At 38.9% G+C, this 15,482-nt stretch overlaps 1 protein-coding gene across 1 annotated transcript in view; it reads left to right on the plus strand.

The window, feature by feature from the left end:
• PALD1 (phosphatase domain containing paladin 1) overlaps nt 1-15,482 on the plus strand; it is a 79,376-nt gene that overhangs the window by 31,569 nt on the left and 32,325 nt on the right. Inside the window, exons 15-17 of the mRNA XM_015821956.1 lie at nt 373-513; nt 2,817-2,888; nt 5,632-5,772. Of these exons, the coding sequence (XP_015677442.1) occupies nt 373-513; nt 2,817-2,888; nt 5,632-5,772 (354 nt within the window). The remainder of the gene's footprint in view (nt 1-372; nt 514-2,816; nt 2,889-5,631; nt 5,773-15,482) is intronic.

Genomic DNA, 15,482 nt, shown 5'->3' on the forward strand with positions numbered 1-15,482 from the left:
CAGCAAGCGGGACTGGCCTAGGGGATTTTATAGGGGTTTTAATTACTTTTAAATTTGACATTCTTAAATATTTCATTTTAATCAAATTTTAAATTAGGTGTAATATGTTAGCTTTTTATCATTTGTCAGCCGCCCTGAGTCCGAAAGGAGAAGGGCGGGATATAAATACAATTAATAAATAAATAAATAAATAAATAACCTCGAATGCTTGTAAAATGACCAGTTATAACGTGAAGAGTACTTGCACTCTTCTTAACTTCTGTGAGATCCATTTAAGTGGTTTAGAAGTTAACAGAAAAGTTCCAGTTATTTTGCCATCTGAAAAAAAAAAAAGAGTAGTTTGTTCACGTCATCTTTGGTTTGTGTCTGTAGGACTTTGATCAGATGCTGGAAGCCATGAAGGGTGCACTGGCTGAAGACTCTCACACAGCCTTTGTGTTCAACTGTCACAGTGGCAGAGGAAGAACTACAACAGCCATGGTTATTGCTGTCCTCATCCTTTGGCATTTCAATGTATGTGTTCCTTTGACATGGGCTGGGCAGAATATGGGCTGAACAGTCTAGAGCAGAGGTGTCAAACTCACAACGTCACGTGACGTGTCGTGACGTATCGCAACTTTTTTTCCATTGCCGGCAATGGGGTGGGTGCGGTTTCTCCCACAGGCCGGCAGTTTGACACCCCTTGACTAGAGTTATGTAGCAAGTGGGACCTCATATCTTGAATGAAATCCTACTGCAAAGGATATCAGATCCCACATTGTTTCAAAGCTGGGTCAGGGGATTTAATTTTTCACACTACTTTGGCAGCTACATATTTGGAAAGGAAATAAATATAAAGTGTGACATTAACCTGTCCAGATGTTGGCAAACTTTGTGATCCCACTCTGAGGAACTGTGTAAGCTTCCCCATCTTTCTAAAATTTATATTGCTCTCTTCATCCATCTAGAAAAGTTTGTCATGTTTGCAACTCCAGATGACCCCCCCCCCCCAAAAAAAAAAAGACCTTATCCTAGTTCTGATTATATTGCTCCTTGTTAAAATATGATGGCTTCCCTTTCTGGTCGAATTTGATTTTTAAAACATGGGGATTATTTTTTTTAAAAAAAAAGCAATGTGGATATGTATGCTCATGTTTAATTTTTGTTTTGGACCAAGATTTTAATATAAATTATCCAAGCTGGGCTAAACCAAGGCAGAGGTGTCCAGACTATTTCCTAGGAAATTGAGGTCTATGAAAATGTCCAAGATGGTCTTCAGTGAGAAAAGAATTAACAAAGATCCATAGGAAACAGCTCACTCAGCTCCGGCCAGAAGACAACTTGAGCTGTTGTTTTTTTTTCAGAATGAATGAATGCTTGTTGTAGGATAAAAGCATTTTGTCTATTATCATGTCAATTCTATCCTTAAACATGTCAGAGCCAAGCCAAAGGTGATTTTCTTTATTATGGCATAGCTAGGTGAAAGAGTTGGAATTTGGTCAACCTTGTCTTGTTACTTCATCCTAACTCAGCAAACTGTTGCTAATTTGTTGCTAGTTTGGCAGTAAGCCAGTTTCTATCCCTAGATCAGGGGTAGGCAACCTCGGCTCCTTTATGACTCATGGACTTCAACTCTCAGAATTCCTGAGTCAGCATAGCTGACTCAGGAATTCTGGGACTTGAAGTCCATGAGTCATAAAAGAGCCGAGGTTGCCTACCCCCTGCCCTAGATTATAAGCCTGATTTATTTGGAATTTGGGCAGCATATTGAATTGCACATAATCAGAAAAACAGTGGCTGTATTTCTATAGTGAATTACTCCCAGTCTTTCTGCCATTTACAAACTAAAACATCATCAGTCCTTCAGTATACCATAACAGTACTCTTTCAGCCATGCCGTTATTCTAAGTGTTGTTATTGTCATCATCACATCCTAATGACCTAAATGACCTTAATGCAATAATGCCTGTTACCAGGGCTTTTCTTTCTCATAGAACGCCCAGAATGGAGTTCCGGCACCTTTTTTGGATGGAACCTTGTAGGGTAGGCAAGGCAGGTTGTATGACGTCTGTGAGTTCTGGCACCTTTTTTTTTTTTTTTTTTAGAAAAAAAGCACTGCCTGTTACAATCAGATTGGTGCAAGGAACAAATTTGGACCCATCCTGGAACTAGGCCAAACAAAAAGGGGAGAAGAAAGGACACTTGTAGCTGCAGTTTGCAGGAGCATACTCTTCTCATGTTAGACTCAAACCTTGCTAGAAAGTTTGCTGTATGTACTTACGAAAACATTCCAGAATCCGGTGCAGTGCTGTGGGGTTCCTTGGTGGAGAGGGTGGGTGTAAAATGGTTTTTTTTTGTCCGTGTGTGCTTGTTTTTGGCTCTTGAGTCAGTCTTGCCTTCTGAAGATTGCCTAGACATGTCCCTGTGATTTTCTTGGAAATCATTTTGGAAGTGGTTTGCCATTACCTGCTTCCTAGGGCAGAGAGAAAATGACTGGCCCATGGTCACCCAGCTGCTCTGTGCCTAAGATAGCACTGGAATTTAGGATCTCCTACCTAGTCTCTAGTTCAGTACCTTAATCAATACACCAGACAGGATTTCTGTAAAATGGTTTATCAGTGATCAAAAGCTTTTTGAAAGATGCAAGATGTAGAGGTTTACAAAAGAACACATTTCTTACAAACCCGCACAGAGAGAAAAGAAATACCCATAATTGTTGATAATCCTGGTTGTAATGTATTTCTTACATTGTATAGGCCAACTTTTTAAAGGAGAAGCCACTGTTTTAGCTTTTCCATACCTTTAAAAAGGAGGCTAAGCCTGTCCTGTTGTTGCAGGGAATCCCTGAGATCACGGAGGATGAGATTGTGAGTGTGCCTGATGCCAAATACACAAAAGGAGAATTTGAGGTTGGTGCCTTCTAACGCATGCTTTGTATTTTCTTAATATCATACTTTTCCAGCAGGGAGCCTTCACATTCATAAATAAATGCATTGGCTGAGTTTGAGTTTCACGTCAACCCTGCTGCTTGTGATTTATTCAATAAAATGTATTTTAATTTAGCAGTTGGAGTGTGCATGAAACAGAAGCCACCTTGGACAGCTTTTAACAAAAGAACCCAACCTGAAATGTTAAATTGACATGAGTTCTAAGCTGGCTGTGTTCTCATAGACCAAAATTGAAATTATTTGAAGCATTCTGTCCAGTTCTTACATAGGTTTTGCTGCCCCACTTTCATAGTGACATCCTATAAATAGATTTGCACAATTCCTTTTTTTAGGCAATTGTGGGTTGCTCACATATAAAAGTAGTGGTCAGTTGCAAGGAAAGGAAAGGAAAGATGGATTGCTGGTGCTTTTAAATGATGAATAACATTAATCTCAAAGCAAAAGATAAGAGCAGATAGAGAGTGTATGCAAGCAAAGCAAGTTAGCCAAACTAATATATCCTTTGCATTTTTTATGCATCCTAATGCTCAGAACAAGATAATGAACAAAATGTGCACACACGTCAACATTGAGTAGATGAATTACACTTAATAGCACACTAAAAGTCTTTGTGTTGACACATTAAGAGCAACATTTTTGAATTATTTGTCTGCAAAGCAAAACTTTCCATAATGCATGAAGACCCACATGCATTCTAATGGCAGCCCACTCTAAAAAGACTCCTAATATCATTTTTTGGCAAACCTTTTTTAAAATAGCCTTGTGCCAGACAGATCAACTAAAATGTGGCTTCCAGCTGTCTTCCCTTTTGTGCTTAACTATTGCATTTGAGCTGCCCCAGATTAACCTGTCACATCAGGGACACAGTTGATCCCAGCAACTCTACTAATCAGGCTGGAAAAAGTTTGACAAGAAGCAACACAGCTACTAACCAGATAATTACAAGTAGGACCCAGAACAGGACAGGACACTTGAAAACTTGCCACTCAAAATGGCTGCAGCACGTTTTGATTGAACAATTAATCGCCCCATCTCTGCTGCGGCCTCTACAGTCATAGAATAGTGGGAGGAATGCGAGAGATCCCATTGAATCATGGATGTCTTCAGTGAAATCAACCTCTGCAAGATGGCAGGTGTGGCACGGCTCGATTCTTTTGTGCATGTGTGCCATGTAAATGTACCGTACTTGTGTATGTGCACAGTGGGTACAGGTCCAGGATCATGAGATTGCACCTACCATCTCGCAGGTTACCATAAAAAATGGTCCCTAATTTGAACTTATTGAACTACAGACAAAGGTTATTGTGCAAATAGATAGTGTGGCTGTCATGCCTCCGTCCAAGCCTGACTCTGAGGACGACATGGAGTTCCCTGTTGAGGCCCAGGAGGGTATGTCTGTGGCTTCGGAGGACTGTGGGGAGGAGCAGGCTGAAGCAGGCCAGGGCCCTTCAAGTTTGGAACAGGGAAGGCAGAGCTCAGGTGAGGAGCAAGGCCCCTCCCCACCAGATCCCAGAGCAAGGAGAGCAGAGAGGAGGAGGGAACAATGGAGGCAGGCTCACTTGCTCGGGAGGAGAGCGTCACGCCTCACTCCACAAGGCACACCTGGGGAGTAGGCATTTAAGGAGACGCTATGGGGTGGGGCATTTGCCGGGAACAAACGTGAACTCTTGTGATGTGAGCTCTTGTACCTGGACTCTTTGTATTTTGGATCAAGTTTGTTTCCTGCTGAGTTCTCCTTGCTGTCCTCAGTTTTGCAGTTTGCCGGTTACAGGGAAGCTGGGCGTGGAAAAGATCATACTTTGTTATCTGTTTTACTTTAAAGAACTGTTTAACTCCGTTGACTGTTTTATTGAACTTGTGCCAGCATATGTGGAGGCTGTTGGGTGAACGTTGGCAGTGCTTACAAAAACAATTATTCTGACCAGCTAAGTGCTTTGCCTCCGTTCGGGGCCCTGGGTCATCACAGTGGCATCTGTCTATTTTAAACATCTTCAGTAGATAAAAGGATAATACAGGTAGTCCTTAACTTACAACCATTTGTTTAGTTACCATTCGAAATTACAACGGCACTAAAAAAGTGACTTATGACCTGTTTTCAGCACTTATGACCATTGCAGCATCGCTGGGGTCACATGAACAAAATTCGGGGACTTGGCAACTGGCGTATATTTATGACGATGTCCCAGCATCATGTGATCCCCTTTTGCAACCTTCTCACAAACAAAGCCAATTCACATAACAACCAGGTTACTAACTTAACTGCAGTGATTCACTTAACAACTGAGGCAAAAAGATCTTTAAATGGGACAACACTCACTTAACAACTGCCTTGCTTAGCAGTGGAAATGTGGTTGTAATTTGAGGACTACCTACCTATATAGTACTTTAAGATGAATGGATTTTAATTTCCAGAATTCCCCAATCAGCAGAGTTGAAGTTTGGGAATTGAAGTCCACGCATCTTAAAGCTGCCAAGGTTGAAAAACACTGAGATATACATCTCAAGGCCTCTTTATGTTGGGTTTTTTTTTTTTACAATGCAAGAAGGATATCTAAATACTAAACCTTGCCTTCATAGAGAAACTGTGTTTCTTATATCTCCTGGAGACATTTTCTTTGCTGAGTGTTTAGTCCCTGTATGAGAAAAAACACTCCAGAAGGGAAAAGCTTAATCATCAGCCATAAGATTTGCTGTTATTTTCCAGGTGGTAATGAAAGTGGTCCAGATATTGCCAGAGGGACACCGAATGAAGAAGGAGGTTGACATGGCATTGGACACAGTGAGTGAAACGATGACACCTATGCACTACCACCTGAGAGAAATCATCATTAGTACTTACAGACAGGTAAGGTGGACCTCGGAGAGAAGAAAAATTACTGGATGTATTTCATGAGTTTTTGCTGACTTCTAGTCCAATCTGCTATTAAGACAACTAAGTAGATGTGGGGGCGATGTGGCTTTAGTCAGCCACGTAACAGAAATGTCATGGTGTGCTGCCATTGAAGGATCAGAAATAAGAGGAGGCTCATCTGTGGAATGAACAATCTGGAGCTTGAGAGATACACCAGCACCTCCTTCTTCTTTGATGGAAGCGATTTTAGCAGTCCTGTTTTGGGACTTCCTAAAAACTGAAACAAGGATTGGACTTAATGTTCCATATGATCACTCTGCTGCCCTCTTTTCTTGAGTGCCTTTGATATTTTCAAGTATGAGGATCTCTTGCATTGTGTTTCCAAGAAGAATAAGAGTAAGAATAATAACTTTATTGTCACTTTGAATGTACACTAATCGTCATACGTTAAAATGAAATTTCGTTGCATACAGCTCTCAAAGGGCCATCACCTCCCATATACACTACATAAATATGACAAAAATAAATAAATAAATACAGAATTATGCATTTGCCCACATATACCATATGACACAGAGAAACAACAGTCTAATTCAGGTTATGTATACATGTGCATGGCAAAAAAACCCGAATCTTGCAAGTTTACTAGACGGATGCCATAGGGCAGGGGTAGGCAACCTTGGCTCTTTTATGACTCGTGGACTTCAACTCCCAGAATTCCTGAGCCAGCCATGCTGAGGGGAAAGGGAGAGGTTTCCAAGCTGAGCCATGCTGGCTCAGGAATTCTGGGAGTTGAAGTCCACGAGTCATAAAAGAGCCAAGGTTGCCTACCCCTGGCATAGGGAACAAATCTATTACAGAATCGGTAGTCCTGCTAGAAATACTTCGAAATCTCCTCCCAGAGGGGAGCAACAGAAACAGACCATAAAGTGGGTGTGTGGGGTCTCTAACAATGTTTTGAGCTCTAAGCACATAGTGCTTATAAGCATCAACCTGAATACCAGGAAGCGAGCTTCCTATGATCCTCTCGGTTGTCCTTACCATTCTCTGTATGGACTTTCTATCTGAGGCACTGCTGCCACCAAACCAGACAGTGATGCAGTTTGTTAAAATGCTTTCAATTGTGACTTTGTAAAAAGTGGCCAGGACAGAAGGAGAAAGATGTGCTCTCCTCAGCCGACGCAGGAAATGCAGACGCTGGTTTGCCCGCTTCATTAAGGATGAAAATGTGCAGGCTTCAGCCTCGTTGCTAACATTTTCAAGGAGTGGTCTGGTTTTGTTTCATCTGGTTTTATTTCACCTAATATTGATTGATTTGTTCTAGTTGTACTAAAAAAAATGTTTTTCAGTACTTCAATTCAAAAACTCAGTTTTTCATTCTTAGCCTTCCTGGTGTTCCAGTTTTCACAGTGATATATTACAGCTGGGAAAACCATGTTCTTGACAATACAGGTAGTCCTCGACTTAATAACAGTTCATTTAGTGACTGTTCAAAGTTACAACGGCACTGAAAAAAGGGACTTATGATTGTTTTTCACACTTAAGACCAGGGGTCTTCAAACTTGGCCCTTTTATGACTTGTGGACTTCAACTCCCAGAATTCCTCAGCCAGCGTGCCTGGCTGAGGAATCCTGGGAGTTGGAAGTCCACAAGTCATAAAAGGGCCAAGTTTGAAGACCCCTGCTTAAGACTGTTGCAGCATCCCCGTGATCATGTGATCAAAATTTAGGTGCTTGATAACTGACTCATGTTTATGACGGTTGCAGTGTCCCAGGATCATATGATCACCTTTAAACAACCTTCTGACAAGCAAAGTCAATGGGAAGGCCAGATTCACTTAATAACCACATTACTAATTTAACAGCTGTAGGGATTCACCTAACAACTATGGCAAGAAAGGTCATAAAATGAAGTAAAATTCACTTAACAACTGTCTCACTTAACAACTGAAATTTTGGGCTTATTTCTAGTCGTAAGTTGAGGACTATCTTACATATCTTTTCTAGTTTGATGTTTCTGTATTTCAGTGTTTTTTTTCCTCTAGATCATTTGTAGTCTCTAGTCCAAGGGATTTCTATTTCATGGCAATTGACACCATTCCTGGTAGTTTATGAGCCTAGGAAGGTAAAATCAGTCACCTTTTAAGCCTTTTCTCTACCTCTTTTCAATTGATGGGTGGTGCTTATTGATATAATGTTAGTTTTTAAAATACTGAGCAGTGGAGTGGCTTTTGAATTCTCACCTTCAGCAGGATATTGCTTAAGACTTATAATAATAATGATAAAGTTGGAAGGGACCTCGACCATTGAAGTTGTTTTCATAACTGAAGTGATTGATATTTCCCTCAGATCTCCTAAATCTATTTTACATATGTTAAATGAATATGACGGTAATATAACATTGTAGTGTTTTCCTCTCCCAGTTTCGAACCATTTAAATTTTCCATGTTCTGTTCTAAATAGGGAATCAGTTTCTTGTAGTGCTTAAGGCTCCAGGCTAGAAACTAGGAGACTGTGAATTCTAGTCCCGCCGTAGGCATGAAAGCTGGCTGGGTGACTTTGGGCAAGTCACGCACTCTCAGCCCATGACATCAGGCTTGGCCAACAAGCTGGTTAATTAATTCCTGTCACAGCCAATGGATCAACACTCAGTTGATCTGAAAAAAGCCGACTCTTCACATGTGATTGCCAACTGCAGCCTTCCCAGTCAGCTTTCCACAAGCAAAATCAATGGAGGATGCCAGATTTTCTTAATGACTGCATGATTCATTTAACAGCTGCAGTGATTCGTTTAACAACCATGACAGAAAAATTGTAAAAACTGCAATACAACAGCAGTTTACTTAACACCCAACTTGCTTAGCAACTTAGTAACTCAAGCACTACCTAAAATGCTCATCTTTATATAAGTTTCTCGTTGTTCTTTAATTTTATTCAAGAAATTTGTTCTCCTCCCCTTTTTGACTGTTATCTCACTCTTTTTGTATTTTTTTTAATGGACACATTTAGTTGGACACATTTTCCGCTGTCACTCTTGTCTTTTCCTTCAGGTACTTTCAATAGATAAGTGGACAACCATTTATATTCCTGTGTCTACATCTGTAGTATAAAGTGTGTGTAATGTGTGAAAAATACCACTAGATGTCAGGTTGGAATGCCAATATTTTCCTTGAGCTGCAAATTCAGGACAGGACATTGAAAACAACATTTTAAATCCAATTGTCACTGTTTGAATTTTGTCTATCCTGGTAGAAAGGCAGGATGAACGGGTGGATAGATGGATGGATGGATGGATGACTGGGTGGATGGATGGATGGATGGATGGATTTTTTTCCACTGAACTTGCATGAACCCTCTTCCATATGATGCTTTGGAAAGAAGAAAGCTGAAATTTTCCAAAATAGCAAGTATGTTCCTCATAAGTCCTCACGGGAAATAATCATGTATCCTGTAGTTATTTGGGATTTGTGTCACTGAAATGAACATTGCAGGTTTATATTGTCCTGGTGCTCTTTGTTTTCATTACCAGCTTTCCTAATGATCCCTAATGCTGACACTTTCAGTATTGATTCTCTGCTCTGGGAAAAAAAATACCTCATTTCTATTCCAGAATATAATAAGAGTATCTCCTCTGTCCATAGTCTGGTACTTTTGTCATTCTTTGAAAAATGATCAGTGCAACAATTAGCATCCAGACATCTGAGAAGCCAATATTCTGAATTCTCTTTTAACTTTGACATAGTTACAGAAGTTGTTGATTGACATAAGACATAAGACTTTGACAATGTATTTGATCGTGTGTCTTAGGGTTTTTCTTAATATGGAATAGAACACAGACACCCAGACAATACTTTTTCATATAACATTATTTTATTATACAAAATATAAATCTTATTCTATTATCTATTATCTATTTATATTCTTATTTAATATATAAAGTATTCTTATATTCTATTTCTGTGTTCTTATTCCTGTGTATATACTCTTATGGTTTTTTTAAATCTTAACTATTTCTTAGTTCTTTGTATTCTAAATATTTTCCCTTTTCCCAGGTGTAGGTGGAGATGCTAAGTCTGAGAGAATGGTCAATTGTCTAGGGCAGGGGTGTCAAACTGCGGGCCGGATGCATCACACAAAAGCTGCGCCCACCCCAGGTCCAGCAAGGGGGAAACAGTCGTGATACCTCGCGACACATCACGTGTCACATCGAGTTTGACACTCCTGATCAAGGGCTTCCTACTGAATTCATAGCAACAATCAAATCTTATCTTTATGATGGGAATAGAATAGAATAGAATAGAATAGAATATCTAGTAAGAATTGTCTGATCTCTTCTTTAAAACTTTCAGTGTTGGAGCATTCACAGCATCTGGAGGCAAGTTGTTCCACTGGTTAATTATTATAACTATTAGGAAATTTCTCCTTAGTTGTAGGTTGATTATCGCTGGATTAGTTTCCATCCGTTGCTTCTTGTCCTGCCTTCAAGTGCTTTGGAGAATAGCTTGACTCCCTCTTCTTTGTGGCAACCCCTGAGATATTGGAACACTACTATCATGTCACCCCTAGTCCTTTTTTTCATTAAACTAGGCATACCCAATTCTGTTCTTTATATGTTTTAGCCTCCAGTTCTCTGATATCTTTGTTGCTCTTTGCACTTTTTCTAGAGTCTCAACATCTTTTTTACCTCGTGGTAACCAAAACTGGATGCTGTATTCCAAGTGTGGTCTTACCAAGGCATTATAAAGTGGTATATGAAAAACTAGAAGATATAAAAGATATGTACTGTTTTAAAACAAGGTGTGTATGTATGTGTGTGTGTTTGTATGTGTGTGTATACACATATAAATACACACACACACACACATATATATATATATGTATGGATATGTATATGTATATATGGATATGTATATATAGTAGAAATAAATGAAAAAATAACAAATGAATTCGAACACCAGGACAAGGTTATAAACTCAACTGTTTAACATGCAAGAGTATTTAGATCGAGGAGCAGGGCGCAGGGGCAGCCAGTGATATAAGTGAACTCCCAAATCCTTGTTTTTATACTCTGACAATGTCGGCAGTTTGGCTGACGAAAGCTAAGTACTCTTGCATATTAAACAGTTGTGTTTATAATCTTATCCTGGTGTTCGAATTCATTTGTTATTTTTACATTTGTTATTTCTACTGTATGGCTATACCCAGGATTCGTATTTTTAATATAATTAGGGATATATATAAACAAGAATCTAAAAATCTAAAAGAGATAGAAGCATTAGAAAAGTGTAGGGACGCACAAAATGTAGCAGACGGAAGTCCATGGAATTCTTGGCAACAATGGGATTTGAACCAGATGTGTACTTCAGTCCATCTCATAGTAAATAATTAGCACCAGGGTCCCCAGGCCTTTTAATCTCTTTCTGTCATGTGGAATATTGTGTGTCCTATTACTTGACTTTCCCTGTGTGAAAAAATGGAAATGATAAACCAATTTTAGTAGTTACTTTTAAGATTAGCCTAGGCTACCTGTCTAGAAAAACAAGCTTTGGGATTCTGCCTTGGGGAAAAAAAGGGCAATTGGGGTTAGAGTATGATTGAGGGGTGGAAAATACTGCTGTAGACAAATAATCAGCACCTTGCCAGTTATCTTCTCTTTCCACTCTCTATATCTTTGTCAGATAGATATTTTTATCTTGAGGCCTTGAATTGCCAGGATCACATGCTGCCTGTGCATGATTCTGAAAGCCAGATAATAAAAACATGGTGAAGGAGTGCATGAAAATTCTTTGTTTTTATTTCATTTGTTTTACCACTTGTAAAACAATTGGTAATTGGTATTCCACACCGGTGACTCTAGGTAGTGAACAGAGGGTTAAAAGCAGACCAGACCAGAGTACACAATAGCAACAGACAGACAATATAAACATTGGGCAAGGTCTAAAATAATTCAGCATCAGTAGAGGAACACAATTTCTCTGCCATCCAAGTTAGCCCAGCGCTAAACATGTCATTACATGAAAGTTTTAAAATGTTCTTCATTGGAAACAAAGGGATTCCAGCTTCAGAAAGGACCTGTGCTGGAAGGTGAAGGAAAATTTTAACTATTTCCTTTTCAAGAGTTTTTAAAGAACTCTTTTTTTTCTTGTCAGTCAAATATTTTTTTCCCCGTTTTTTGCTTTCTTTAAAAGTATTTATAGGTAGTCCTCAGCTTACAACAGTTTATTTAGTGGCCATTCAAAGTTGCAACGGAACTGGGAAAAAAAGTGATTTATGACCATTGTTCACACTTATGACCATTGCATAAATGTCCTACATGTTCTCTTCTGTTTTGTTTTAATTGTATTTATTTAATTTTTTTGTTTTGTGTCATTAAGGCAATATTGATTTGTTAGCAACCATATACACAGATTTTTTTTCCCATCTGTCCCTAACCTAGTCTCTTAAGAATTCCAACAGTGTGCTTACTGCCACTAATTTAGTCCATTAGAAAAAGGATTTTGGCTTAAAGGGTGATCTCAAATGACTTTAAATAGACAAAGAATGGATTCTAATATTGTACCTCTCCACTAGGATCTATGAATATTGGATAGGTGAAAGGACTTTAATAAACCAGATATTTATCTAAGGTTAGCACTAATAAAACTTTCTAAAACTGGTGCCTTTCAACTTTGTGGTGACCAAATGCTAGACAGTGATGCCTATGAATTCTGAGGGCTGTGTTCTCAACACATCTGGAGGGCATCAAGTTGTGAAATGGCAACAATATTTGAAGCAGAAGGGAACAACAAGGACTTCCAGTTTTGGTTGAGTCTCTCTAAGTGCTGAGATTCAAGAAGCTGTAAAGAGCTGAGCAAACAGGAGCATTGAACAGAAGTTGGAAGAAACTTTATTGGATTCCCAGCAGTGGCTCTAGCTAATAGTTGCTTCAGCTGCCTAGAGCTTTTCAACACACCTAGACTTTTTGTTTGGACTGGGCAAATGATTTTAGTTATGTTTGTGTCTGCAACTGTGCAAGAGCACTAGACTTAGAAAATGTTTACAATTTGGGATAGGTTTAAATGAAGAAGTCAACTTATGGTACTCTAGGATATTTCTTTGAGGATATTCAAAAAGAAAGACGCTGTCCAAGAAATACAGATTCTGCATGCTGTTTTTCAAAAGACATACTGAACTACACACGGCTGTGACCGATTGTATAATAGCAGAGTCCTAATCTTATTCACTGCGTCAGCACTGCCTTTTCATAATGTGAATAACTATGTAAGAGACTGCAAAGCTGTTTTAGTTTCTCCGTTCTGAATTCAGCTTTTATATTAGAAGAGTTCTATGGTTGTAATTTGGGAGATCTTCATCTCCCCTTTTTGCTAGCCTCCCACAAATATAGACATAATTATACAAGAGTTTCTCATTACCAACTGTGAGCAACTCATTGGGAGGAAACCCTAAAACATAATTCACAAATAATGTCATCTGCTTCTTGTCAAGTTGGATCTGAGTGTATGTAGTTGTTTAACTTTCCATTCAAAAGAGAGCAAGCTGAATAAAATGAATAATATGTTGTCTTGTTATACTATTTATAATTCACTCGCTTTTTGTAAGCAATGGTGCTATGTGCATTCTGTAGAATTCAGTTATATTTAATGGAACCAAGTCTGGATTAATGTGAAATAACCACACATACATCAGAGAAATCGCAAACAAACAGGCTGGAAATGGACATGTCTCATCAAGGCAGGATCTCACCTTAGGTTTTGATCACTTCTGATCCAAAATCATATATCTGAAAAGGATCTTGCAGTTCATCAGGTGCTTTGCTCTGGAATTCTCAACAAGAGTTGCGATGTATTGATAAAATGTTTCTGACATTTAATTCATAGCAATAGAGGCTGATCTCTTTGCCTCTACTAGAGCTCTAGGCGGTTCAATTGATGCTAAATTGCATCATGCAGTTCATATTTGTTCATTTTCTTCTTTCAGTATAACCACAGTAATCACAATGTGGGATACAAAATAGAATTAAAACCATACAATCACAACATGCTAAAACTAGAATGACCAGCATAGGAACCAATGGGTATCAACAAAGATTCATTTAAAAACTTATTTGAACAAATAGGTTTTAGTCTATTCACTCAAGCAAAGTGTGCAATTTAGTGGCTTTTTGAAATTACAATGGCACTGAAAAAAGTGACTTAATGACCGTTTTTCACACTTAGATTGTTGCAGCATCCCCATGGTCAAAATTCAGACACTTGACAACTGACTCATGTTTATGACGGTTGCAGTGTCCCAGGGTCATGTGATCATCTTTTGCGACCTTCTAGCAAGCAAAATCAAAGGGGAAGCCAGATTCATTTTACATCTGTTACTAGCTTAACAGTTGCAGTGATTCACTTAACAAGCATGAAAAGAAAGGTCATAAAATGGGGCAAAATTCACTTAACAACTGTTTCACTTAGCAACAAAAATTTTGGGCTCAATTATGATTGTGAGAACTACCTGTATTAACCATATGTATGCACATCTGGAGTGTGGTGGATATTGGCTCCACTATTGATTTGACTTTACCCTGTACACTTGCTGGTGATTGTGATGTTCTTATATAAAAACAATCGTTACCAAAAAAAACTTAAGGGCCTATAAACTTGAAATCTGCCTCATCAGATCATGGATCTCCACTGAAAACAGTGTATTTCTAAACTTGTCTTTAAAAATGTTCAATTACTTTGAGCCTAACGATTCAAATGTATATTCTTAGATCACCAAAGATATGTCCATGGCCAATGCCGCCTCTTCTTTCTCTCTGAATGTAGGAAGCCATTGTAGATAAAGAACAGCTAGGGTTAGGGTTAGGGTTGTTTTGAAGCTGACACGGCCCCTTTTTAGAGTCATGTGCCCATGAAGCCTCACTTCCAGACCAAGTGCATTCTGGGAAGCCAGACTCCATTTCCTTTAGCATTTGGAAGGAAGCGGAAGCACCAGGAAGAATCCAGCCTAATCTGTGGCACATGGTCATCTGAGGACATAACCCACATCCTGTACACATAGCATTGCTGTGAGATTTATCTTTATCTTTATTTGTTAATTGTCATGTCCACCAGCAACTCAATACTGCTTATTTTGTATTTGGGTTCTTATTGCATGTATTTCTATTTATCCAAGTTTCACCATCCTGTTCCTTTAATAAAGCATCCAGATCTACACACACGGTCTGCTTAATTGGAGGATAGGTGGGTTTAGCTTCATGTCAAGCTACACACAGAGTAACGTGTAGTGAGGACAGAACAATCAGTGTACCTGAAAATACAGTACCCATCCGAAATCTTGTCATTGACATTTGACTTTATGCATAATGCTCATTCCCAGTGCGTCACAGTGGCAGCATTGTTATTGTCCTCTAGAGATTCATTTCATAGGTGAATCAGTGTAATATAATGGTTGATTTTTCACCAGGAAATTGAGGCTTAAGTTCCATTTAGGAGGGAACTTGCTGAATGAGTGTGGTCTATTGCTGTCTCTTAATTCAATTTATCTTATGTGGTTGTACCTCTGGAAATAAAATTAGGTAAGATCCTTCTGTGTGTTCGGTGGTTCCAAAGATAAGCTGAGATATAAAATCAAGGAGCAAAATCCACAATTGGAAATCAACATCTGCCTTACAAACCAGGCACGATGTGTGTCCGAACAGATCCCAAGCAAAAAAAA

Source organism: Protobothrops mucrosquamatus, unplaced genomic scaffold, assembly GCF_001527695.2.
Source record: "Protobothrops mucrosquamatus isolate PMUCROS unplaced genomic scaffold, P.Mucros_1.0 scaffold1435, whole genome shotgun sequence".
Taxonomy (NCBI): Eukaryota; Metazoa; Chordata; class Lepidosauria; order Squamata; family Viperidae; genus Protobothrops; species Protobothrops mucrosquamatus.